Raw genomic sequence first — 26,795 nt, forward strand, 5'->3', positions numbered from 1 at the left:
CAGGGGAGTGTGATGACCAGGGGGGCTCGCCTGGGGGCCACCACGTTCACAGGGGACCTGCAGTCCACTGCCCTTGGCTGCTGTGGAGCTGCGGGCAGGCCCGGGGCTGCTGCGGGATCTCAAGGATTTTCTGCCAGAGAGAGAAGAGGGGATTCTGGCTCTGCCGGACCTAGAGCAGAAACCACTTCCCTCTGCAAGTTTCCAGGGTGCTCTGGGCTGCCCGACGTCTGGGCAACAAGAGCTACTTGAGCCTTCTTGTCAGAACTTCAGTTTGGAGAAATGTGGATTCCTGGAGTCTGGACCCTGGAAGGCCCAGATCCTGCTGCTTCAGCTTCTGGGGCTCCTCCTGCCCACCCTTGACGGCTTGCCTGCCCAGACTTACTTGTGTTCACCTGCCTCGGACCTCGGTATCTGACTCACCTGGGTCTCCCCTGTGACACTCATTCCTGCTGCGCCCAGCCTGCGGCCGCCCCTTACCAAACTGCACCCGCCTGTTTGCCACCTCACTGCCTCCCGCTGACTTTGAAGTAAGTCTGTATCCAGACTCCGCGCTCCCTGCCTGGTCCCCTTGGTTCCAGCTTCTTTCCTTCGCCTTCCCCTCCTGCTCCTCCTGCTGATGCCCATAGCTCCCCCCAAGCAGGCACGCTTCCTTCTGAAGGGACCAGCCTGCATTCAGACCTGGTACCTTCTTCACCTCAGTGTACGCCTGGCCTGGCCTGGCCTGGCCAGTGAGGGGACTCTGCTTTGTAGATGGCAGGAATTTATCCTACGGGTCTCCCCACTGGGCAATGCACCCTCATAGCCCACCTGCATCCATCATAGCCTTGATGTTTTCAGTCTCTTGGGTTTCATCCTCTGACCCTCTGTGGATAATATCTTCAGTCCTCTATAATTTGGTCTTAGAATACTTCCGCTCCTTTGGGGCTAGGAGAGTAGGACACACGTGTATCAGGCTGCGAGAGGTAATACATTTTCCTGTAGGTTAAAGGTAAAGAGCCGCCCCTCCTGAACTGTGCTCTGAGAAAAAGGGCATCTGTCGTCAAATGCGCTTGGGATAGCCAAGGGGGGCAGTGACAGCTGGATCCATCCAATGTCCCACTCCCGTTCTTTCTAAGCCACAGAACACTGGCCTTATTCCAGGCAGCAGAGCCCCCTGCCCCCTGCTCCCCCAGAGAGCATGCTTCCCAGCCTCCCTGGAGTTCGATGCGGCCTTATGATCAATCTCTGGGCAATGAAATGTACGTTCAAGGTCTGGGAGTGACTTCTGGGAAGGCTGCTTAGAGGAAGGTGCCCCAGCCAAAAGGATTATCAACCCTTCCTGGCCATCTCCAGCCTGGAATGTGAACGTGATGGCTGGATCTCCAGCCGCCATCTGTTCCATGAAGTGATCCCAAGGCTAGAAACAGAGAAGGAGACTGTGTTATTGTTGCTTCATGGATCTGCCTGGTTAGCGCCGAATGGCCAGCCTCCAGTCTCATTTCATGAGAGAACGCCTATGGTTAGGTTGGATTTTCTGACCTACTCAGCTGAATCTAATCCTAACAGATACACCAGACATAGAAAAAAAATTAGCTAGCAAATTAAAGACAGTGGGAAGGGACACCTGGGTGGCTCGGTTGGTTAAGCAGCTGCCTTCGGCTCAGGTCATGATCCCAGCATCCTGGGATCGAGTCCCACATCGGGCACCTTGCTCCGCAGGGAGCCTGCTTCTCCCTCTGACTCTGCCTGCCTCTCTGCCTGCCTGTGCTCGCTCTCACTCGCTCTCTCTCTGACAGATAAATAAATAAAATCTTTAAAAAATAATAATAAAGACAGTGGGAAGTTCTACTGAAAAGACAGCTCTTATATAGGCAGAATTCCCAGGATGTCCCCTGAAGATTCTTATCCCTTGGCTGTGAGTCAAACGGTACTCTAGGAGTCGCTGTGATGGGACTTGGCGGATGTAATTAAGGTTATTCATCAGCTGGCTTTCAATAGATAGTCAATCCGGGAACCTCCAGGTGGGCCCACACTGAGTCCCTAATCACAGGCTAAGGAGCAGAAGAGGCAGCGAAAGAGCAGAGAGACGAGGTGGAAGAGAGCAGAGGAAAGCAACACAGAGGGGCGTCAGAGGGATTCCAAGTGTGAAAAAGACTGGATGCACAGTTGCTGGCTGAAGGGTGGAGGGTCCCATTCCAGGGAGCTGAGAGCCGCTTCTAAGAGCCGAGGGCAGCCCCCAGCTAGCTGACAGCCAACAAGGAAACGAAACCCCAGTTGGAGGCACTGCTCGCTCTCTGCTCTGGTTAGAAGTCCATGTTCCCCTGTCATTTGCAATGAAAAGGCACAGCTGCTGACGTTCACAGTCTTTCGAAGGCACCGTTCCATTGTCAACCGTTTTAGACATCACTGCTCTGATGTGCTGTGCACCCAGAAGCGGTCTCCCTGTCAGCCGCTGCACTGAGCCACCCTGGGACGCAGCTGGAGGCAACACTCCTCTACCCAATATTTGCACATCACTACGGCTCTCTCCTTGCTTCACGGGACTTCCTCCTCCCCTTGCCAGTGCATTTCAAAGGCACAGTTGCAATGTCCTCTTTGTTTGGCAGCACGGCTCTACTCCCTCTGCATTTCAGTGGCACAGCTCTGCCCCCATCATCTTCTTGATTTCGAAGTCCTTCCTTCACTGCTGCATTGGAAGAATAGAAGCAAGATGGGAACCTCACTGTTCTGGTCATTGACTTCCTGTTTTCCTGCTAACTCGTTAGCCCGTCCCTGAGTGCTTTCTTGTGGCCTCATTAGGGACCCACAGAACCCCAGAGGCTGCCCAGACCCAGTCAGGGAGTTTTCAACATCTTCAAACATTCTGGGAACAGGTGTGAGTCCCCCAAGCCCAGCTACTCACAACTAACCGAAGGCTTCCCAAAAGCTTCCTCTGGGGCTTTTCTGGGACCCCGCTCTCTCCCTGTGACCCACTCCTTCCTGTCCCTTATACCCCGAGAACAGCCAGGGGACCCAGCTCTCTTCCTACACCTCCTTCTCATGCACAGCAGCCCCTAGACCTGTATTGGTCTGGTCCCCCAAAGCCTGGAACAGAGGCACCTGCCTATTGTGGGTAGGAAAGGAGGGGGTGGGGATGGCCACAGGCAGGAAGGGAATCCTGACACCCTATTCCACGCTCCTGCAGGAAACTTGAGGAGTGTGTGAGGCAGGGGTGCCCCTCCCCTTTGGGATAATGTCTGCTTTCCTGGAGGGGGGCCGAATCTACCCATGGCATTGGCTCTCGGTCCACCCCGACCATCAGAGCTCACAAAACCTGCCAATACCAGAAACCTGCCCCTGGAGAGTCACAATGAGTGGGGAGCAGCCCAGGCATCTGTGGGTGGTTTTGTGGGCAGCTGAATTAGGGCTCCCGCAACTGCCAATGGTGTAGGAGGCTGTCATCTCTGCTCTTGCCCTTTTGTCCTTACTGGCTGAGCAGCAAATTTTGTCTCAAACGACAGTTCCCTTACAGTCCCTAAAGACCTGTTCTCCAAACTGAATGTTTAACAGAAGAGAAGGTCTCCTGTGGGAGCGAGTAGTTTTGCCATGGTCCCCATACCTCAAAAGCTGACTTTTCTTTGGGTCAGGATATGTCCTTCAGAAGCCCCTCCCACAGTTTTATGATGCTTTCCTGTGTCTTAGGGACAGAGACCGGTATGTAACTCACACCCCTGGGAGCATCCCGCATCGGGGAGCATGTCTACATTTAATGTTTTGGGCTACCTGTGTTTCAATAGCAGTATTTGTGTGTTGGATAAATGCACTATGTGACATGAGATTCAACCTTCTCTAATGAGATGGGGGTAAGGGTGGCTTTCTTATTACAGGTCACCCAGAGAGCAGAGACCTTCCCTTCCAAAGAAGCCCAGAAAAGCAACTGTCCGGTTCCTTCCTGTATCTGGTGTCCTGCCTCCTGGGGAAATGCCACTAGGGGATTACTGAGGGGCCTGCTGTGGGGTGAAGGGGTGCCTATGACATCCTGAGTGTCAAGGTGTTCCTGTGTCTAGGAACCTGTATTCCTGCGTGTGTTCCTGTGTCTAGGGAGACCCCAGACACATTCAGTTCCACCCTCATTCTAGGGAATGCATCAGCTATGTGAGAAAGGGAAACAGAGCCCCTCTATTGGGAGCAGAGCCCGGAGAAGGCTGGTCTGGGCTCATCACGTCCTTCAGTGACCATGACCCAGTCTTGGCGACCAGGTCTGTGGAGCTTCAGGGAATGTGGGGAGGGGTGGGGAGAAGTGGTAGGAGGAGAAAGGCAGGCCAGGTCCCTTGGCAGCTTTTAGTATGAAAGACCAGAAGATGATGGAGGCTTTTTCCTGCCGTTCCTGTCCCACTTCTTGACCCTTGAGTGGTCCTGTCCTGGACTCAGGTGGGTTCTTGGGGCTCGGTGCTCTGGCCCTGCCTCACCTGGTCATAGCTGTCCAGGGAGGGCCTTCAAGTTCCACAGCAGGGCCAAGCAGCCTAGGACAATATCACTGGGCCTCTGCAGGGGAACCTCTGACCTCTCAGGCTGCCTAGCATTACAAAGGCAGCTTAGGTATCTGGCCTCATTATTGACTCCTGCTAACTTGTGGTCAGCTGCTCCATGATGGTCTTTTTGTCTCCACAAACTGTTATGAATCTAGGAATCTGTTTGTGAATTGGACGTAACATTTCTCCTGCTTCCATTTCATGCTGCAAGCTTAAAGTCACCATTCCAGTGGCTCAAGATTCTTTCGAATCCTCATTCCATCACTGGGATCGTGCCCCTTGCCTCCTGGTTTTGCACAGTCAACGTTGAGCTCACACGCGCCGAGAGCAGCCAACACACCACCTGAAACCCTTCCCGGAGACTGGACTTTGTGTATTGACCCTCTGTGATCCCACGCACCTCAGTCTTTCCGGCCTAGCTCCCCTCTTCCAGACTTGCAGTCGTGAGGACCCTCTGCTGCCCTATCTTGTGTCCTTCCAGAGCTATCTTAAGGGGACTATGGGTAGAGCCACTTTTTCCAAGCTGTAGTGTAACTCTCTCTACTTCAGGCCTTTGCCATCGAGCTCCTAGGCCTCCGGGCAGGACATGCCCATGAGGAGACTCAGGGCCCAGACAGAGCTTCTGAGAGTCGGGCCAATGGTGCTGTCATGGGCACCCAGGAGGAGGAAATGGACACATGGTGCCTCCAAAGAGGGGACGTCGCTAACCTCCCCTCACAGCGAATGTGGTGACGGGAAGAGCCGGGGCCACAGAAGATCCTATAATAGCGCCAGCAGCTGAACCCCAACATGTGTCTGTTGCTTTCTAAGTTGGGCTCTACAGGGCGCATGGCCTGGCCCTCTGATGCTCCTGGACCATACAAGGCCCCACTTTGCCCCAAGGTTCTGCAAACCAGACTCTGTCTTCTCTTCAAAGGGCCATGGCTATGAGTGTCCCCATGTAGAGGAGGGAGCAGACGTCCTTGTCACATGTGGCCTAGGCCTTGACCTTGGAGAGCAGGGGTAGCCCAGGAGGCTGCGGGTAATGAGGAAGAGGATGCCAGGGAGCCTTGAGGAGGTCTGGCTCAAGCCAGAAGATGCTGTCCTCCTAACTGACACAGAGACCAAGAAGCTGGGGAAACAGGATGACCCTCTGGTCTCAAGGGGACGGACCTGGCCATGAGTGTACAGCCTACTCAGGGGGCCTGGGCTGGAAAGACTGAAATGTTCAACGGACCCGAATCCTTCCTATGGCAAATCCTTCTGGATGATCAATCCACTCTTGTGCTGCTTCCTTAGGCAGACCAGAGTGCAGCCATGTCCATGTGCCTAGGCCCCTGTCTTCCTGACTATGACTACTCCTGACAAGGTTGCCTGTCCCAGCATACCCGCTGCCCCTGGGCTGAGCCCAAGCAGCCATGTTGGAAGCTGCCCCTGGCCCGCGGCAGTTACCACAGAGATGCTAGAGCACTTTGCTAAAGCCCCCACATGCTTCCTGTGGCCTCTCTTTGGGCTGTACCCCATCCTTAATGCTTGGCAAAGCTCAGGAAGAAGTTCCCAGGGACATGCCACTCACCAAACAGCCTCCTCCATTTCCCTTCCCACCCCACCCCTTCTTTGCCTGCTTCACTAACCACCTCATGCACAGAATTTCACCTTGGGGAACTCTCCCATTTTTCCCTCCCTCCCTCCCTTTCTTTCTTTTCTCCCTCCCTCCTTCCTTTCTTTCTTTCTCTCTCTCTTCCTTCCTTCCTTTCTTTTTTAATTTTTATATTGCGTCAGCTCCATGCCCAAAGTGGGGCTCGAACTGATGACCCTGAGGTCAAGAGTCACACGCTCTACCAACTGAGCTGGCCAGACGCCCCATCTAGCATCTATTCTTGAAGCACATTCACTCGAAGACTCTCCGGCTGAGAGAGAATGTTTTTTCTTTAAATGTTTTGAAATCTGCTTTCTAGTCTAGGGAAGCTTTTATGGAGAATGCTTTATGTGCCAGGTTCTGTGCTTGGGGCTGGGGGCTGGAGAGATGGGAGCATGAATAAAATACTCTATGTGAGGAGGACTCATGACCAAGAAATATGGACCAGCCTCAAGGGACTGCCACCTGAGCCTGGGGGAGGGATCTGGGAGCTTCCCAGAGAGGATGACCATTGAGCCAAGTCTTGAAGGATGAACAGAAATGGGGTGAAAGCAAAGGGTAGGGTACAGCAGGGGACCATGTGGACAGGGAGAGGATGGAGTGGGTACAAGATAAGAGCAGAACCCTGTGAGAACTGCCAGGCGAGTTGAGGGCTCTGGTGGTGCTTGGGAAGACAAATTAAGGAATTCACTCTCATCCTGAGACTGGAGAAGGAGTCTCTGGAGGGTTTGAAGCTGAAGAGTCACATGGTCCTGTCTCATTTTCAGTGGTCTATTCTGGAGAAATGCTCAGGAGGTAGCATTGGAAGGATACAGCTGAGTGGCTGGATGCAAGGACAAGGGATGAAGAGTCAGGGGTGGTTTTATGGTGGGGTACGTGGTGGTGGAAATTCTCCAGAATATTTCCACGAAGTTACACCTTCTTCCATTCTTGTGGAATTCTTACCCAAAAGCTTTTCAGAATGATACACATTAGGAGGCATACCTGTTTGGTGGTTTCTTGGAATGAGGTTCAGCTCCCAAGACTATGGCCGCCATCTTCTGGATATTGCCTCCCACTCAGGAGTCCTCACGCAGCCACCAGCCTGTCACCATACCATGTAAGCCTGTCCCTGTGGGCTTGACCAGGGTGGTCTGGAGGATACTGCCTCACGCTGGCGCCATGAGTCTCTTTGTGCCAGGATTCAGAATGTGGCCCACAGTGCTGTGGGCTCTGGGGACAGTAGACCTGGAAGAACAGGTAGACTCAGATCAGCAGGACATCCCTCTTTGTCCTGTTGGATGTAGACAAGGTCTGCAGAGGATCCTGGACAGCGCACAGTAAGGAGAAGCCTCGGCCCTGACAGACCATCTGAGACAGAGCAGCGGGCACTCGATGGGCTTCCTGTTCCAGGCTCTGAGCCCTCGTAATGCCCAGCCCCATCTTCCAGGCGTGGAGTCCTCAAATGTCTTGTTTCTCTATAATAAATTCTCACTTTTCAGATCCTTCAGCAACTTAACAGGGTCTCTGATTCTTGCCATCAAAATAATGTTGACTAAGCAAATGTTGTACTCCAGCTTCAATCGTCTGTCCCCTTGGGTTGGTTTATAACCCATTCCTGGGACATAGCATGGACACCTGAGGCCGGAAAGAATAGGGCATACCAGCTGTTTCCTTGAGAATGTTGAGGCATGCCCTTCCCTCTACTTCCAGCAGGTGGCGCCAGAGGCAGCCGGCTGGCCACACCTGGTGTCCTTCCGACCTGTTTCCTGAAGGGCAGAGCCCCTGTCCTTACCCGGGTTTCCCCCTCCACACTCCCCACACTGACCTCAGGACTATGGGGTTTGGGGACCATCAAACTTCTGAAAACTGTGAGTCGGGAATGAGAAACCGGACCCAGGAAGTATGCCCAAGGTAACAAGAGACAGCTGCTTCCAGATCAACCAAAGAATTTCCACAGAGGGCAGAGAGTACCAGGGGGTTGCAGTAAGAAGGGACAGGCAGGTGTGCCAGAAAGGTGTGATTAAAAAGAGGGAATGGGACAGGACCATGCTTGAACCCCTTTCTAACCTTCTAGAAGTCCAGCAGCCCAGCAGCCCCATGTCCTTGGAGGCTGAGGCAGGGGCATCCCTGCTGCCGAAGGGGCCTAGCTAGCCCACCCAGACCCAACACAGCCCCTTATTCTGTTCCTCTCAACCCCAGCCCGAAGAAATTCAATTATAGCAGCCGGTTCATGGCCCCGGCCTGGTGCCCGGGCTGGCCAGGTGGGGCTGGGGTAAGGGGACAAGCCTGAGGCTAACCAGCCAGTCTGATGATAGATTGTTCCATCAGGATCCTGCTCAGGAGAAGATTCCTGGCCTCCTCACTGACTCAGGAAAATCCCTTCTTCAGAGCCTCACTTTGTCCACCTGTCAAACTGGCAAATTCAGTATCTTTATCGACCCCCCCTTCCCCCTTAGGCTAAAAAAGAGCTGGTATGTTTTGTTTCTTCTTGGGGAAATCTTACCTTCAAAGTACAGTGCTTTTATCATAGACACTTATGAAAACAATAGAAGTAGCAACTCATGGCTTAATGACAATAGTTGGGAAGAGACAAAGAGTGGGAGGCTGCAAAGGGTGGGGGCAGGGCTGGACGTTTCCCACAGACCCAAGCATTTCCTATCTCCTGGGAAATTGAGGCCTTCGCTCCCCCCCCCACCTCTCTGAGTCAGGGAATACCAAAAAGAACCCTAAACGGACTTCACTGCCCCACAGGGATTATAGCCAGCTAGGAAAGATTTCTGGGGGCAGTGCTCACATGGGGGGGGGGAGTAGTTCTTCCTAACAGCTCACACTGGAGGAGAGAGAGGAGAGAGCTGATGAGAACAGACCAGCCCTTCTCCTTGGCAGGCTCCAAGGGCCCACTGGGGCTGGTGCCCCAGTGCAGGTGCTGGGCTCAGGTGAATAGGATGGGGGTGGGGGGGCCATAGTCCGCCTTTAGCTGTCCCGCATAGTCTCTGGGCAGAGTGGTCAGGAGCCCCCCTCCACGGGCTGGAGTTGGGCCTCCCGGGGCAGCGCTGGTCCTGGACCCTCCCTGGACCCCAGGAGCCAGCACCCCTGGCCCCTTCCCCATTGCAGCCCCAATCCTCATCTCTGAGTCACCCTTTGATGAGGTTCTGTTTCCTGTCTGCACCCCGTTATTAACTGGACTATTCCTTCTCTGACTGTACTCCTGTCCCAGCTCAGAGGATACAGTGGGGGCAGCCATAGGAGGGATCCGGCTGCAGACTCAGTCCTGACTCAAATTTAAGTTACTTCTTTCAGGCTCACCTCACCCCCCAGGAGCAGCTGGGAATCTCCGTGCCCCTCCCCCACCTCTGCCAAGTGGGCAGAGCCTAAGGGTCACAGACCTAGGGGTCACTCCCTCCAGGGCTCCCAGTGGAAAATGTGGCTGCTGTGGAAACTGACAAGCTTCTGATCCTTCTGTGAACATAAGTAACACATTTTATTACACAGAGATGAGCAAGTGGAGAGGAGCAGGTTAGAATATAAAAAGGCCATGATTCTACCCGGAGACGGTCAGTATTTATACCTCCAGTCCACGTGCTGTGCCGTAAGCAGCTGTTTGCCCTTAAAGCATTGAGTATCTTTCAAGTCAAGAGAGCAATTGCCACATCATTTTCTCTACAGACTGCCCTGGGTATCTGGCGAGATGATCATTTCACCATTTCCTTGGTGGTGGTGGCAGCCATCGGGATAGTTTCCGTACCATGAATAATGCTGCCAGAAACATCCCCCAAACGTTTAGCAATACTTCCTCACAACCTGCTCAGCCCGGGGCACCCTCTGGGTGTCGGGCAAACAGCCACTGACAAAGCAGAGACCTGTGGAGACAGATCTCCCGCCCTATCCTTGATGAGTTCCTTCAGCTGATGACGGGATGGGGCACTGCTGGGCCAGAGCGCACACCTTTGCCAGGATTCACCCTCTGGAAGGTTGTACCTGTCCCAGTGGCTCCTTTGAGAGCCCCCCTGGGTGAAGCCTGGTGGCCTCTCTGCTCCAGATTGGATCACGGCAGGTGCAGGCATGACCCGAGGGACAGAGCCGGCCCCAGAGGAAACTGGGGGAGGAGCCCGGTTCCTGGGTCTGGGCTGCCTGCCACCCCTTGGGCCAGGGCTGCACTGGGTGGCTGTTTTCCCAGCCCCAGATTGGGCTGTTGGGTCTGGGTATGGAATGTAATATTTGCAGCTGGGCCACTCTAAGCAATCCAGAGCTACTGAGGTGTCTTCCCTACCCAGCTCGGAGGCGGCCCTGCCAGGAGGATCTGCGGAGGGGAGAGTGAGCCCGGGCTCCCACCCCAGGCCGCGGAAGGCGGGTCCAGGTCAGGCCCTGCCCCCCTACCCCAGGCCTCCGCCCCTGCCCTTCCAGCGCAGCGGGCGGGCGCCCAGGTAGCTCAGGAGCCCAAACCTGTCGGGCCGGTTTTGAGAGCCGCGGGGACGCAGGCTGGTGAAGGATGCACGGCCTGCCCCGCGCTCTGTCCGCACGCCCGGCCGCCTGAGCCCTGTCCTGCCTGCCCCGCAGCCCCCCGGACGACCTCATGACGCGCTCGCCCGGCCTCCTGGCGACCCTGCTGGGGCTGGGGCTGGGGTTGGGGCTGAGCCCGCCGGGGGCGGGGGCCGCGGACTGCGGGTCCCTCAGCAGCGCACAGCGCCTGGCGTTCGCCCCGGCGGCCGGAGTCCACTGGCTGGCCCCTCGCGTCCGCCCGCCGGGGGCCCTGAACCCCCTGTACGGCACGGTGCGCCGCTTCCTGTCCGTGGTGCAGCTCAACCCCTTCCCCGCCGGTGAGTGCGCCCCTCCCTCGGGTGGGTCTCCCAGCTAGTGGGTCCCCACTCCACGGCGGGGCTGCCTGCCCCGTCAGCAGGCACCTGGAGCGTCCCCGGCCTTCCCCAACCCCCGGCGTCCTTCCCAGAAGACCCCGGGGCCCAGGGGCATCCCATGGAGATCTTCCTGCGTGACCTTGGGCAAGCCCTTTTTCCTCTCTGAGCCTCAGTTTGTCTGCCCTCAAGTGGAAAAACTTGCGTTAGAAGTTCTCACAGACCTGGCTGAGATTTTCCCTGGGTCTGGTGGTGCTGAGGGGTGGGAGGGCCAGGAGGGGTTACAGCCCTGTCCCTCCCAGCCTGTCCCCTGCTTCTTGAGGGAAAGGACCACTGGGCCCTCTGCTTTTCACCAGACTGGCAGCTTCGCCACTGCAGGGCTCAGCTGTAGGGTCCCGGAGGAGGGGTCCACCAGGCCTCCCCTCAGCCACTCCCTCCCCTGGCAGCACTGAGGACTGGGCCGGATGGCCCAGGGCTGCTACTCCAGTGTCCCTGGTGGTGGGAGGAGCCCTTCCAGAGATTCCCACCTCTCCCTGGCAGTGGGCGTGGGCACAGGGGTGGGCAGGGGCTGTCCTCAAAAACCCCCTCCCCAGCTTGACTCTTTCCTTAGAGTTGGTAAAGACCTTGCTGAATGAGCCAGCCTCCGTGAAGGTGGATGAGGTGAGCCCTGGGGGCGTGGCCGGGGGGGGGTGATGTTCAGGGGTGAGCATGAGGGGTTTCCTCAGCGCAGCCCATGTTGCTGGGTGTCCCCCAGGGTGGGATCCCAGGCATCTCTTCCCCCTTCCTTTAGCACTGCACTTGGCAGACCTAATTTCAAACCACAGCTCTCTGCCATTAACGGGCCCTGGGTTTTGCAGGGAGCAAACACGGACTTTGGTTTCCTGGTTTAGAGCTGGTAAATCACAAGGACACAGTACACCTTGCATGGGTTCTAGGAGATGTGTGCAAAGTGTCCACTGTGTGTGCATCTCCTCCCCTTCTGGGGATGTTCTGTGGCATCGGGCAAGAGGGGTTGGGACAGCCCCTCATGCCTGCCGCCTGGCCCAGGTGGTGCGGTATGAGGCGGGCTATGTGGTGTGTGCGGTGATCGCCGGCCTCTACCTGCTGGTGGTGCCCATTGCTGGCCTCTGTTTCTGCTGCTGCCGCCGGCGCTGTGGGGGCCGAGTGAAGACGGAGCACAAGGCCACGGCCTGCGAGCGAGGCACCCTCATGGCCTTCCTGCTGCTGACCACCCTCGTGCTACTGTGAGGGGCGCTCGGGGCAGGTGGGAGGCGTGGGCTGAGGCCCAGGGTGCCTGCAGGCATCCAGCAAGCCCCTGTATCCTCCCCCATCCCTGCAGGACTGGTGTGGTCTGTGCCTTTGTCACCAACCAGCACATGCATGAGCAGATGGGCCCGAGTGTGGAGGCTGTGCCTGAGATTCTGCTCAGCCTCCGGGGCCTGGTCTCCGATGTCCCTCAGGTAAGTACTGAGTGACCCCCTCGCCACGGCAAGCCTGCATGAGCACCAGCCCCAGGCAAGACAGAATAGTGCCGGGACCTGTGGATTAGAAAGGGCTCCCCATTCAATGAGCCCCCTGACTGCCCCCTGCTGGAGAGTGGCTGTAGTACATGAATGCACGCTGGGCATCTTCAGGATGACCACGCTGCTGTGTGGGGCATCCCTGGAGAAAGCTGCGGAAGGGAGGGGGTGGGGGGCTGTCAGGTGACAGGGGGAGAGCGGTCTCATGACCCTGTCTTTGCCTAGGAGCTGCAGGCTGTGGCACAGCAGTTCTCCCTTCCCCAGAAGCAAGTCTTGGAGGACCTGGATGGTGAGGGATACAGCCAGCTGACAGACGGGCCAGCCCATGAATCCCCCTGCTGCGCCTGTCTTGGGGGGGCCCTCTCATCCCCTCATCCTGGGCTCCACCTGGCCACACCCTCGAAGAGGCAGGGTTGGGGCCCAGCTATGGAGCGCAGTCATCGCTGTGCTGCAGGACCGAGAAGCCAGCGACTCTGCAGAGCCCAGTGTGGGGCCTGGGGAGGCTGGACTGATGGGTGAAGAGGGCTCCTAGGCTCCTAGGGGCCAGCCCTGCAGACCATGCTGTGCTCTGCAGGGGTCGGCATGAACATTGGGAGCGCTATCCACACCCAGCTCAAGAGCACTGTGTATGAAATGCTGGCCTCAGTGAGCAGCCTAGGCCAGGGTGAGTGGGACCAGAGGTGGGGGGGTGGGGGTGGCATCGCTTGAGGGCTGGTCCCACCTTCACCCAGGCCAGGATCCCATTTGCCTCTGCAGCAGGCCCCTCCCATGTCTTCCTCGTGGCTTTATCTAGGATCCTTAGCCTGGCTTCCCGTGCCCTTAGGGCCGTCTTCCTTCTAACCGCAGAGGTTCCTGACCCACCTCCCTGGGGATGGCGGAAGGGGGAGGGGTTCTGTCTCCCACAAGGCCTCTGAGGTGGTGGGGTCCAGAAGGGGGTCCCTCAGCCCTGCAGGTCTCTGTGGATCACCTCCAAGCCCTGAACAGCACGTTGGTGGAGCTGCGGAAGAGACAGCAGGGCCTGGAGCCCTCCGTCCAGGAGCGCCGCAAGCGCCTCCTCGCCCTCCTGGAGGGGCCCAGCTGCCAGGGCTGCACCGAGGCCCAGAACCGAACCCGTACCCTGGAGCTGGGAGCTGACTTCCACCAGGTGAGGGCCTCCTGAATGGAAGGGGGCTGCTCTGCTTGCTACCCCAGGAATCCCTGGGTGTTTCCCAAGGCAGACTCTGGATCCCCTTCCTCGGGCAGCTCCTTCCCTCCCCACACAGCAAGGGCTCATGATTTGGTCATCCCGGCAATGGGGTGAGAGAGCTTTCCTGGGCCATATGCTGTGCTGTGGGCTTTCTGTATTTTAGCTCCCTGAGTTCTCCTTGCCCCCTAGTGAGATGGTCCCCGTTTTGCATGTGAGGACATTGAGGGTTCCTCTCATCCTCCCTCTGGGTTCCCCCTTAGGCCTCTCCATGGGCTTTGTCATACCACCCCTTCTCCCCATTTCAGGTGTCCCCCTTGGACGATGTCCTGCATCGGCTGAAGGGCGTCCCAGAGGCCAACTTCTCCAGCATGGTCCAGGAGGTAAGTGCCTGTCCATTCTACCCAACTTCCCCATCACCTAGTAAGCTCACAAGTGAGGGGGCCTCATTTTCCCCCTTTGGGGGTGGGAACCTAAGGTTGAACCTAAGACTTGGGTCAAATCAGGGCCTTCCCTACCACAGGGCTCCCTGGGCTAGGCGCTCATGATGAGGGTTCTCGAGTGTGTGCAGTCTGGTGGAGGAGGCAGCCCCGGAAGCCAGAGGGAAGAGCTGGGCCCCTCGAGGTGGTGGGGGCTGGGGTGGCCAGGGAGCAAGGATGCCAGCTGAGCCCTGGAGGTGCAGCCTCAGTGCAGATGGGCTGTGGGGGAGGGTGCGGCATGAGTCAGCACCTGTGACCCGGGGCCTGGAAAATGCCAGAGTTGGGGAAATGGTGAGTCACCTGTGCTGGGTGGCTGGAGCTGAAGGTCCCGGGAGGAAGGGATCGGGGGAGCTGAGGAGGAGTAGGTTGGAGCCATTCAGGGATTGAGGCCTGGCATCATGTGCAGGATGGGTGAAGGAGAAGACAATAGCGGGGAGAGTCGGGAGGGGTCCCCCAGGAGCAGTGTTTTGGGGAGCTGAGTCAGGCAGTGCTGAGGAAGCAGAGAAGAAGCCATCTACCAAGAAAACAAAGGGCCTGTTTCCTGATTTCCTGAGCTGTGAGCACTGCAAGGGGTTCCCTCCCCCGGGCCTGGTGTTGTCAGGGGTCCCTCAAGCTGGGACTGTGGGTGGACAGCAGGAGGTACAGCCACCTTTTGTCCTGGCAGGAGAACAGCACATTCAATGCCCTCCCGCTCCTGGCAGCCTTGCAGATGGCCGATGTGGTCAAAGGTGAGGCCCTGTCCGGGGCCTGCTGCTCCCACCAGAGGGGCCCTTGGAGAGGAGGTGGGGCGGGGTGAGGGCACAGGGGTGGAGGGTTAAGGCTGTCCTCCATCTGGGCCTGGGCAGAGAGTGGGCCCTCTCTGGGGGTCTCAGATGCCCTTCCAGCCCACCCGTCTCCTCCCTGGGCTCCTGGGTGCCTTCCCCCTCCCATAAGTCTCTGCTGCTTGGGGCAGAGCTGAAGAAGGTGGTGGCCCAGAAGCCTGAAGGGCTGAAGACACTGGCCGAAGAGTTCCCAGGGTGGGAGGCAGCCGCTCGCTGGAGCCAGGCATTGGAGGAGGTGGAACAGAGAAGCCGCCCCTACCTGCAGGGAGTGCAGAGATACGAGAAACACAGGTGCCCAGGAGCCCATGGGCTTGGGGGTGGGACAGGCAGCCCAGCCTCTCAGCCACACTGGGCCCGATTCCCAGCCCTCATCAAACAACCCCAGACTATACTGAGCATCTGCCCCCTTTTCAGCCAAGACCCTTTACTCCTTGGGCCTCTGTCTCCGCCTTGCCTATGGGCCCTTGGGACGAGAGCCTGGGGACCACACAGGGGCCGTGGGCACCCCCCACCCAGCCACTAGATCCTATGCTACCCCATCCTGGTGCCTCCTTTCTCAGTGACACCCCATCCTCTCTGTGGCAGGTGGATTTGGGGCTATGTGTTGTGCTCCGGAGTCCTGTTTGTGGTGGTTTGTAACCTGTTGGGCCTCAACCTGGGCATCTGGGGGCTGTCTGCCAGGGAGGACCCCAGTCACTCGGAAGCCAAGGGCGAGGCTGGAGCCCGCCTCCTCCTGATGTAAGATGGGCTCGGGGCAGGGTAAGAGTCTCTTCCACTGGGCCAGCCGGACTCCTCTCATGCCCATGGACAGCTTCTATTGTGACTACAGGAGAACGTCCTAGGAGTCAGGATGCTGGGCTCTACTTCCGGCTCTAGCACCAACTCACTGGGTGACTCTGGGCCAATTACTAACCCATCTGGGCCCGCACGTCCTCATCTGTGTGAAAGGGTTAGACTAGAGCAGGAGTGGCAGATAAGAAGCACCTCCCCCTTCCACGCCATTGACAATTACCATAATCAGTGGGCACTCTTTCCCACTGAGCCAGACGTGGCCTCAGAATCCTTCTTAACCCAGCATCTAGATAGCACTTCCAGTAGGAGGCAGCAGCAGAGCTAGACTCTGTTTGCCCTCTCTGCACTAGATGGTTAAGTCTGGGGCTGCCTCATTCAGTTGTGCAGGCTGGCCACTGCATAGGGTGCTTGACCAAAGTGGTGAATGGAGGCTGAAATCTAGCCCTTGTTCTATTCTCCGAGCCTCAGACCCTCGCTTGGGGCTGTGCCTATCCCACAGAGAAGCCCTACAGATCAGCAGCACTGGTCCCATTCAGCCCCCCTAAGTTGTGGCCCTTACTGTGCCACGTGGCTCTGTTGAGGGCTGAGTTCTGGAGCCGGTCACCTGCATGTGCCCGAGGCTCAGAGGCCGGCCATCCTTTCTCGTCGAGCAAAGCAGTTAGGGTGCCAGGGCCAGCCAGGGTGTCAGTGAGAGGCGGGAGTTGGGGGCAGGGGAGGGGGACAACCAGCGGTTCTGACTTCTCCCCTCTGGCTCTAGGAAGCGGAGTCCTCAAAGGGCTCTGTCCTGGGGCCAACAGACCCCAGGCCACCCCAGCCATGTGGTGGGACAGAGGGTGTGCGGTCGAGGGTAGCCGGCCTCCTCTTTCCCACCTCAGCCCCATCCCTCTGCTTTCCCCAGAGGTGTGGGTTTCAGCTTCCTCATCGCTGCTCCCCTCATCCTCCTTGTCTTTGCCACCTTCCTGGTGGGTGGCAACGTGCAGACGCTGGTGTGTCAGAGCTGGGAGAGCAAGGAGCTCTACAAGGTGACCCTGCCTGTCCTGTTCTGGGGCCCTGAGGGAGGTGGAGGGGACTGGGCTCTACGGAAGCTGGGATGGCCTTGCCCTCAGCCTGCTCAGGGCCCTTTTCTCTTTGCCCCGTTTCCAGTTTGCAGACACCCCGGGGAACTTGCCCCCGTCCATGAACTTGTCTCAGCTTCTTGGCCTGAAGAAGAACATCAGTATCCTCCTGGCCTATCAGTGAGTGGGAAGCCTTGGCTGGGGATAGGGTGTGGGAAGGAGCTGAGGTAGGGGATGTCGGTCCCCTCCTGCTGTCCTTTTCTCCCATATTCGGTGTCAATTATTTCTCCCCAGTCAGTGCAAGGAAGGGGCTGCGCTCTGGAGCGTCCTGCAGCTCAATGACTCCTATGACCTGGAGAAACACCTGAATATCAGCCAGGTGAGGAACCTTCTAGAAGACTGTGGGGATCCCTCCTGCAGAATCCTCCCTCCTCTGGCCTTGCCTCTGTGGTGGGACGATCTTACTGAACCTGAGAAGTCTGCAAGAGTGTTGGAGACACCTTGGGGCAGAGGCCCCAGGGCCAAGCTCAGGGCCTGGCCCAGGGCGAGAGCCCAGGATGGTTTCTAGGGTGTGTGGGAAGGTGAGTGAGTGCCTGGAGGCATAGCTCCAAGCGCTGTGCTCCAGAAGGAACTGAATACACCTGAGGTTGTAGCAAGAAGGGCTGGTGACAGTGAGTGACGGGGCTGAGGTGTGCGTGTCCTGACTGAGGACAGGCATTGGTTAGGATACTGCTGTGGTAGTAGGGTAGTTGGGGCTGGGGGGGTGGTGACAGTGAAAATGATGGTGATTGAGTTGTGAGTCCCTGAGGGAGGTCTCACCAGAGGCCCTCTGCTGAGCTCCCACAGCCATAAACATGGGCCATTGAAAGCTCTTTTATAGTGGTGGCCTGGGAAAGTCTGCATGCTGTCTACTAGCCAGATATGTGTGGGCAGACAGCTAGGTCTTGGTGGGGGTGGGTTGGAGTGGAGGCAGGTGAGAAGCAGAGGCCTCCTGGGAAACTGTCTAGGGCTGGAAATATCCAAGATGGGGGCCTTGGATAACCAGGGGGAGAGCCCTGAGGGCCTGGTGACTCCGACCCCTGGAGAGCAGCTCTAGGGCCCTGGCTGAGCAACGATGCATGCCCTCACGCTGTCCTCCTCCATCCCCCTCAGTACACTGCCAAGCTGCAGCAGGAGTTGCAGAACCTCAAAGTAGACATGAAGAATCTGGATCTGCTGAGTCCAGCTGCCCACCGGGACCTGGAAGCCCTGCAGAGCAGTGGGCTCGAGAAAATCCACTATTCCAGCTTCCTTGTTCAGGTCAGCAAGGAGCCCCTCAGGCCAGACCCTGGCAGACAGAGGGGCTCGTCGAGGAGCTGGGCTGACAGGTGGTGTCTTGTGTCATCACAGCCCTCTACATTCCCTCCACTTTTCTACATGTCCCTAGGGGTTGGGGGGGGTCTCTTCCTGTGGGGGGTTGTCTGCACACCGAGTGCCTCCAGACTGTCCGGGTGCCCTGGTCTGGGCTGGGCAGGAATGAACTGGCTCCCACCCCACAGCACGTGTCGCTGTTCCTGGTCCTGAACTCACTGCTGTGGTGAATGCTGGTGGGAAGTGGCCTCTTCATTGGGTTATACCAGAGGGTGCCTCATTGGTTTGTTTTGTTTTGTTTTTTTCTATCCTAACAGAAAATTCCTGATATATTTCACAGTTTCAGGTCAAACCCACGGTGACCCCTGTGTCACAACAGACTTAGCTGGTGAGGGGTACTTCTGAATAGACTGGGAATTTGAGGGCTGGGGGAGCCACAGTGCATTCCCTCTTGGCCTCTCCTGTCTGTCTCCAGATCCAGAAGCCCGTGGTGAACACCAACGTGGAGACACTGGCCCAGGAGCTGGAGGAACTGGCCCGGACCCAAGTGAGAGGGGACCAGGGGCCCCACTGGGCAGGCAGGGGTCAGAGAGAAGTTTGGGAGGTGGGAGAGGTTGGGTGGCTTGGACTGGGGAGGGTCATGAAGGCAAAGGCAGGGGATGGAGGGGTTCCCACCAGGGAGCGCAGAGGCCCTGGGTTCCCTGGATGGGCTTAAGAGTTTTGCAGTATCAGTTCTGACTCAAGCTCTACCTCCAGTGGACTATGTGGCCAAGGGCAGGTCATTCAGTGTCTTCAGGCCTCAGTTTCTTTATCTGTAAAGTGGACATTCCTCTACCTCAGACCAGATGAAGTAACTGTCTAATGTCACAAAGTGGAGCAGGGGTTTCTAAGTGCACACTGCTTAGGGAGCCTGCTGGGACAGGCATGAGGACAGTGCTGTGGACTAGGTGTCCAATGATAGTTATCTTAGAGAAGCTTAAACTCCACTAGAAAAAAATATAACATTTTGCATTTATAAATATTTAGAGCTTAAACTGACTCCACACCAAGCACACATGATGGGTAGAGTGAGGAGTATTTCCTGTTTTAGGAGATGCCACCACCGTGTGTGTGCGGCCACCTTGGTGTGGTGGGCTTAGGGGCACCTAGTAAGCTAGCAGTGGACCTAGAGCTCAGGCTTAGTGCCTCCAAACCTGGATTGGGGCCAGGAGCTTAAAGAGGCCTCAGTTCTCTGCCCCGAGCCCAGCACCTTCCACATCTTCTCAGTATGTCTGACTGAACAGCTGAGTAAAGAATATGTTGGCAGAAGTTGGCATGTCCCTGGCAGAGTGCCATTCTCATCTCTGTCTCCCCTCAGGGCAGTTCTGTGCTGGGACAGCAGCTGCAGCAGGAGGCCCAAGAGCTCAAAAGCCTCTATCGGGAGAAGGTCCTCCCCCAGGAGAGCCTCGTGGTCAGTTTGGAGGTGCAGGGAGTCTGGAACCTGGGGAAGAGGAGAGGCGGGGAGGGGTAAAAGAGGAGGGAGGGGCAGGAAGCTTTCTTCCCTATGCATCCCTTCCCTTAACCAGCCCTGCCCTCTCCCCCATAGGCCAAGCTCAACCTCACAGTCAGGGCCCTGGCATCCGAAGCTCTGAATCTCCAGGTAGCTGTTGGGGATGGGAAGGGTGGGGTGGAGCAGGTGGGTTGTCCCTGCAGAGGGGCCCTGCTGGTTTGGGATCTCATCTACTCCACCGAGTCCCCATGGAGGTTGATGATAGGGAGTGGGAAGAAATGGGGGGGTTGGGGTGGACAGATCCTTAAAGACCACCATCTTTGGCCTTTGTGTCTTAGGCCCTAACACCCCCATCCCAAGGTGAGTATGTGTGTGTGTGACGTTGAATTAATGAATGGGTGAATGAATGCTTGGCTGCTCCCTGACCGAGCAGGCGCTGAGTCAAGCCCTCTCCTTCCCCAGATGGAGACCTCTGGGGTCTTGGACAAGGTCACCCAACTAAAAGGAGAGCTGCCTACCTGGGCCACCAGTATCTTGAGGAATGTGAGTTGGACATGGCACAGGGGCTGGGGGCAGCCACATAGTCAGAGATGGACTGAGCTGCTAATGCACATGGAGCTTCTTCTCTCCCCCGTTCCCTCACCATGGCTCCCAGGAAAGCCAGCTCAGCCTGTCCTACTGGTGCTTGGCATGGGTGGTGGTGGCGGCTGGCTCCTGGGACCCCTCCCAGCCGTGGGCTCTTCTCTCTCCTGCAGGAAAGTGAGTGTTTCCTGACCCGGGAAGTGGATTATTTCTCCCAGTACGTGGCCTGGGTAAGAGAGGAGGTGAGTCGGGGGCCAGGCCCTCCTGGCCTCAAGCAGGCTCCCGGGGCCACCAGCTCTTCATGCTGTTGCATCCTTCCTCTGTCCCCTAGAGCCCCTGGGGGTGCCCTAGGCCTTCAGCATTGAACCCAAACTCTGCATCAGGCTTCTGCACTTCTGCTTCCTGGCGGGGCTCTGCTTACTCAGCCTCGGCTGCAGCCCTTCTCTGGGGCCCGAGTGTGAGCCGGGCCAGCTGTGGCTCTCTAGAACCTTGCCCCCATGCCCTTCCTCACATGGACCCCTGGCCCAGCTCTCCAATCGGCCCGCCTCCTGCAGGCCTGTGCTGGCCTTGGCCTCTATAAGCCGTCCAGGACCCACCCGGGGTGGGTGCGGTCGTGCTGAGCCCTGAGTGTGCGTGTGTATGGGCACATGTGGGTGGTACATGGGTGGGGGCTTGCACACCACAAGGGGGGGCCTCTCCAGTGAGGGTGTAAACCTAAAGAAAAGTCCTGGGCACACAGTAGGGGCTTAATACAGGCTGGTGAATGGGATGGAAAAAGCAGGAGCAGAGTAATGACCCTGGGTCAGCGTGTCTTCCTCTCTGTGTCCCTGCATCCACGTGTCTGTGCACAGTTGTGAGCAGGCTCCCTACGGGTTCCTGGACTTATCTCTGTCCGGTCACCCTCCTTCTCTGACTGTGGGATGTATGCCCGGGCGTCTGAGTGTCTCTCCATGTGCCTGCTTCCTGTTGACACCACAGGTGACTCAGCGCATTGCCACATGCCAGCCTCTCTCTGGAGCCCTGGACAACAGCCGTGTGATCCTGTGTGACATGATGGCTGACCCCTGGGTGAGCGCCTTCAGCTCCTCAGGTCTCATGGATGTGGAGACCCCCAAGACAGCATGAGCAGGGCCTGAGAGGAAGCAGGAGCCCTGCCTCCAGGCCTGCCCACTGGACCTTCCTCTCAGCTCTGAGAACACGTCCCTGTGTCCCTTACCGAGTCAGGAGGAGGCCTCGGGGTGGGAAGAAGTCGCTGCCTTGCCACAGTGAGCTGACCACACACCCTCTGTTCTAGAACGCTTTCTGGTTCTGCCTGGCATGGTGCACCTTCTTCCTGATCCCCAGTATCATCTTTGCTGTCAAGACCTCCAAACACTTCCATCCCATTTGGAAACGCCTCAGGTGAGGAGGTGGCCAGGACTGAGGGGGACAGCAGGGGTCTGGGAAGGAGTCCTTCTAGTCTCTGGGTACTGACCCCTTCCCACACCCGCTCCTGAGACTTCCCTTGTAGAGGAGGCCCAGGCCTAGCTCTGAGGAGTCACACACTCTGAGCAGCTCTGGGGCCAGAAGTTCTTTTGTATGTCTGCTCCATAGCCTTCTTTTTGCAAAACATCTCGCCACGCACAGCTTTTTGGAACTCTTCCTACCCCTGGAGAGTTTCTGCGCTGGGAAGATCAGGGCTCTGGGCTTGTCCCTGTGTCGGGGCCGAGGGTCCAGGCCTGGGAGGTCACTGGCTTTCTTTTTGCGATGTCCCAGCTCCACCAGCTCAGAGGAGACTCAGCTCTTCCACATCCCCCGGGTCACCTCCCTGAAGCTATAGGACCCCAGTGGGTGAGTGTCCCCACCCTCTTCGTTCCTTGGTGCCAGGAGTGGAGAGTAGGAAGGGAAGGAAGGGCTTGGGATCTGGGGTCTCCAGGGCCCAAGAGGGCAGGAGCGTTCTGGGACTTGGTGGGTCTGGCCCGGTGGTGGATCTGGCCCACCCGGCCTGAGCCCTGCCTTTCCCGCCTTCCCCTCACCCGCCCCGTTCTTCCTCCAGAACAGGGGTATTTGCTGGCTGCTAGGTGATGCCTGGGGCTGCCTGCCTTCCTCCTCCCTTGACATGCCCTGGATCCGAGGACTTCCGTTGCTCTAGCCTAGAGCCCAGACGGGCATCAGGCCTGGATTAGCCTTCAGCTCCAGTTCCCTGACCCCATGTTGTCCTTTTCCACCCCCTTCTGCTGATGAATCCCTTTTTTCATTCTCAAAAGCACATTTGACTTTGGTTGAGCTACAAGGGCTGATGGGTTCTTGCAGGTATCGAGCCCTTATCCTCCTTGCTGAAACTCGTTAGCTCCAAAAGGAGCCTGTTTTCCACCTGTTGGAACCCCTTCCTCAGCCCCGTGGATGAGACAGAGGCCCTGCCCAACCCCATTCTGTCACTATTTGCCTATCCCCCCCACTCCTCCAAGCTCCTGTCCCGTTTCATCCTCTGACCTGCCCACCTGTCCTAGCTTCACTCTGCCCCAGCCCTTGTGTCCTCCCCACAGGGAAACTATTTTCCTTGCTTTGACCCCTTTCTACCTTATCCTACTACCTTGCTGGTACCCAGGGACTTGTCCTGCCCAACTAAGCCAATCAGGTAAAACCGCCAAGCAGGCCAGGGGCCGCTAGGGCTCTGCCTCATGGCCCTCGAGCCCTCCACTGCCCAGGTACCTGGACCTTCCACAGGCCCTGGCCTGGATTTCTGGACACTTTGTGGGGTGAGGGAGGCCTGTCTGAAGGCTGAGCCCCTTGCCCGCATCCTGGGTTGGAAATAGTGCTTTGTCCTACAGCTCTTCTCTGAGCACTGGCTCCCTAGGAAGGGACCTGGGACAAAGGCCAGAGTGGGGGTGGTCACCCCTGGTTTCCCGGAAGGTAGCCTCTTTGACAGCCCCCACCCAGCTTTCCCAGGAGAGATCTGGTGGCCACAACTGGATTCTGTACTGTGCCCCTTCCTCCTTCTATCCTGCACATGAGGCCTAGTCCATCCTGTGCCCTCTCTGAATGCTGGATGCTGAGTTCCAGAAACAGGGAAAAGGAGGAGGAGAGAGAAGAGATGGACAAAACCTTAGATCCATTAAAGTGTTCTCACTTCCTAAGCCTCGGCCTTGGATCTCTGACATGAGCTCAGGCTAGGGCCCTATATGCAGTTGGTGTTTAATGAGTTTTTTTTGGTGAGGAGAATCCAAGGCTTCCTCTGGCCGTGGACATCCAGGATTAACCCAGCAATCAGCAGATGGGGAGTGGGACCCACTCTGAGAGCAGGCAGGCCTGGCTGCACATTCTGGCTTTAATGCTTGAAAGCTAGGACACCTTGGACATGTTCTGTGTGTTCCCTAGACCTTAGTCTCTCCATTGGAAAGAATAGTCATGACTGCCTTCTGGGGCTATGAAAAATGTGACATTGCATGGAAAGCCCTTGGCAGGAGCCTGGCACAAAAAAAATCCTCAGATGCTGCTATTTTTTTTTTTTTTTTTTCTGCCACAACTACTCTGGGCCACGGGCTGAGCTGGGTCTTGGCAGGTACAAGAGAGGAGGGAGATGGGTCCCTGTTCAAAGGTGTGAAGCCCTTTAAGACTACAGTCTGCTGAGTTTCAGGGTGTGTCTATGTTGCATTGCATTTTACAAGCCAGCAACAGATTTGCTACTAGAAATTAGGATGGTGTGTACGCAACCTACTGTCATTGTTCCAAGCACACTCCAACCAGGCATCCTTGAATGAAGCACAACTGTTTTTTGTTTTTTGTTTTTTGCTTTTCCCAAAGCTTTTTTGGCTTGTTTCTCATCTGTTGCCCTATTCAGGGGAACTATGGTGCCTGCATGTTAAGAATGAAATTGATGGGATAAAAGTTGAGAAAACAATTGTGAAATAATTTCCAGTTCTCCACCTTATCCTTTCTCTATGTGAACATACCACACATGGTTACTTTAAAATTTAATGACCTCCTAATATGGAACCTCTTTGAGTCTATTTCTTGTGTCTGTTGTTTATCTTGGTTTTTGTTGGTTTTGCCTTGTCTCCTCACGTACTTGGTGTGATTTTTGATTGAATGCCACACATTCCATCTGAAAACCTGTAGAAATAATCTGAGGCTTGGGATGAAGGTATCTACCATCTCGAGGGTTATGTTTACATGTGGTGGATGGCTTGGGATCCAGCAAACTGGGATTGTTTTAATCTAGTTTCAGGACTGAGATGATCGGCAGTCCCTTGCAATGCTGGTCTGTTTCCAGTTCATTTGTATTCTGGGGGTGAATTCCTCTGGGGTCCCAACCCAAAGCATGAAAGATGCTCCTCCTCTTGGTGGGCTCCATTTTTACCTCTAACAGCTCTCTGCTCAGCGCCTTTGTAATGTCTTCTGGCATCAGCGGACCTCCCGGGAGAAAGTAGCCCCAAATATCACACACATATCCCTGAGTTTCCTTCTTTTCCCAGATCTTGGCCCTTTGATTCCTTACTCCCTTGTTTACTCTCTGATACCTCCAATCAAACTTAAAAATATACATTTTGAGTAGCTTTTAAGTTGTCCTTAGTTGGGAATTTAGGTCAAATTACCTAGTTCACCGTGATCAGAAGTAGCTGTGCTGCAAAATTAACTGATTCCCCCCCTCCACCCACACATGACTTGGGTGGGAAAGACTGTCATTCATTGAATCTAAGATCCAAGACCTTCACCCAGCCAAAGGAACACTGACTGTTGAGAGGAGCTTGGTTTGGAGAGTATCACTGGAGGCCCTGGTATCTGGGGATGGGGGTGGCATTCCGCAGGTGGGAGAGAGAGAAAAATAGCCACAGAGAAAAATATATTACATATTTTCCCAGTTTTAAAATGCTGGAATTCTAAAATGCTCATCTTATTTAATGTGTGAAACAAAGCCCCTTTGTGGTCACATTCTCATCTGTTCTCATGATATTCCCTGAAGGCGGTAGGGCTTTTCATGCTTGTTTGACTCTTGAGCAAATGAAGCTTTTGGGGGCAGAGTCAAGGTCTCCCAAGCTGAAGCCCAGCCAGGCTTTGGATTCAGGTCCCGGGTCCTGGTGACTCTGGAGGTTTCCTTCCTGGCACGCTGCCAGCTTCCATTCCCCAGGGCTGTGTGGGAGGGAGGCCCTGTCTCCAAGGAGATTTGATCCAAGTGTCCTTGTTGTCCCTGTGGCAGCAGGGATGACAGATTGAAGGCCCTGGGACATGCCAGATGCTCCAGCCTGGCCATCCCGAGCAAAGGCCCCGTGGGCCATGATTGCCAGATTCTGCCAAAGAAACGCCACATGGGCTGGGCTGTCTGAGGTCCCGAGTGGGTGGCCAGGGCAGTTCCAGCTGGCTTCAGTGTGCAGAGGAAGGGCTGCATGGGAAGGGGCCCATTCAGGCCACCTGAGGAGACAAAGATAGTTAACATTTGTTGAGTACTGGGAATGAACCAGGAAGTGTGCTAAGCACTTCCCGTGAATTGGCTCAGATGCAAGCACTGTTCCCCTATCTATAGTTGAAAAAACTAAGGGCCAAAGACTGGATATGAGCTGAGTAGAAGGGGCACAGTGTACCCAGAACCATTAACCGATGATGGTTGCATTTCCGGTGGGATCTCTGGGGTCAGCCCATGCTCCAGCTCTTGGTGTCATGGTCAGTGTCCCTCTTTTCCAGCCTCCTACAGTCAGGATCTCCACTTTGCTCTCCTAGTGCCCTATCTCCCCAGGCCTAAACCCCAGGGTTTGAACTGGGAGCTGTGGCCAGCCTGGTTCACAACGCCCCCCATGTCCTGTTGGATCGAAGCCTCTTCCCCAAGGGCCCCCTTCCTTGCCCTTCCTAGATGGGCCACTCCTGGAACAGTGAGCACTCCCCCATCTTACAAATGCTGCCCAGATACTGCAGCACCCTGGGGAAGGAAGGGGGGCCGTGTGCTGAGAGCTGACCTCTGCCCACGAGTGATGTAGGATTTAGGTGGCTTGAACCCTTACCACACTGAGGATACCTGAGAGGCAGGTGTTGAAGTTAGAGGAGGGAGATTCTGAGGTGAGCAGAACCCAAGGGGAGAGCTGGGACGCCCACCCTTGCAGCCCTGAAGGAAGGAGGCTTCAGAGAGCTTCATGGTGTCCCCTGCAGTTTGAGAAATGGGGTGGACTGATGTCTCACCTCTACCTGCACACTCGAGAGAGAGTGCACCCTCGAGAGGTTGGCTGCTGTGTGGCAGAGCCAAGGAAGGGGCTGCTGGCCCATGTGAGGGAGCGTGTGAGGGGGTCGGGTGGGCTCTCAGGCTGGGTCCCAGGAGGCTGCCTGAAGCGTGAGCAGACCCCAGTGACAGGCTGGAGCTGCCACAGGGCTCCTTGGTGCCCTGAGGCCCCCGTGAAACAGCCCAGTCAGAGGGGGTGGCCAGGCAGGCCCTGGAGACCTGTGGAGGGGCCTGTGGGAGGGAGAGGTGTAGCTTGAAACCTCCCCCACCAGAGCGAAGGTGCAGGGCAGCTCCGGTCCAGGGGTCCTACAGGCTGCACCCCACCAGGCACCCTGTGTTCGAGGTGAAGGGATGGAGAACTGTCGTGTGCCCTCACCAAGCAGCTCCCCAGGCCTGTCCA

The 26,795-nt window shown here is 56.5% G+C and overlaps 1 protein-coding gene across 1 annotated transcript; it reads left to right on the forward strand.

Moving 5' to 3' along the window:
- The first annotated feature begins 10,663 nt into the window (after positions 1–10,663).
- Positions 10,664–24,200, forward strand: PROM2 (prominin 2). The gene is made up of 24 exons (XM_044261655.1): positions 10,664–10,907; positions 11,551–11,600; positions 11,988–12,184; positions 12,280–12,400; positions 12,686–12,749; positions 13,035–13,124; positions 13,405–13,604; positions 13,952–14,026; positions 14,787–14,850; positions 15,075–15,234; positions 15,529–15,681; positions 16,634–16,757; positions 16,879–16,970; positions 17,085–17,169; positions 17,943–18,089; positions 18,616–18,687; positions 19,498–19,590; positions 19,726–19,779; positions 20,092–20,172; positions 20,385–20,453; positions 21,190–21,279; positions 21,506–21,612; positions 21,967–22,041; positions 22,247–24,200. Exons 1-23 carry the CDS (start codon positions 10,664–10,666, stop codon positions 22,028–22,030), a joined length of 2,496 nt encoding a protein of 831 aa, XP_044117590.1. The 3' UTR covers positions 22,031–22,041; positions 22,247–24,200.
- Positions 24,201–26,795: the final 2,595 nt, after the last annotated feature.

The sequence above is a fragment of the Neovison vison genome, chromosome 8 (assembly GCF_020171115.1).
Source record: "Neovison vison isolate M4711 chromosome 8, ASM_NN_V1, whole genome shotgun sequence".
NCBI classification, from domain to species: Eukaryota; Metazoa; Chordata; class Mammalia; order Carnivora; family Mustelidae; genus Neogale; species Neogale vison.

Excerpts from the sequence above, each read along its gene's own strand:
- PROM2 (XM_044261655.1), top strand. The coding sequence starts at position 10,664 with ATGACGCGCTCGCCCGGCCTCCTGGCGACCCTGCTGGGGCTGGGGCTG. Across the intron at positions 18,688-19,497 it reads AGGAACTGGCCCGGACCCAA|GGCAGTTCTGTGCTGGGACA; the intron begins GTGAGAGGGGAC and ends GTCTCCCCTCAG. Across the intron at positions 19,780-20,091 it reads CCGAAGCTCTGAATCTCCAG|ATGGAGACCTCTGGGGTCTT; the intron begins GTAGCTGTTGGG and ends CTCCTTCCCCAG.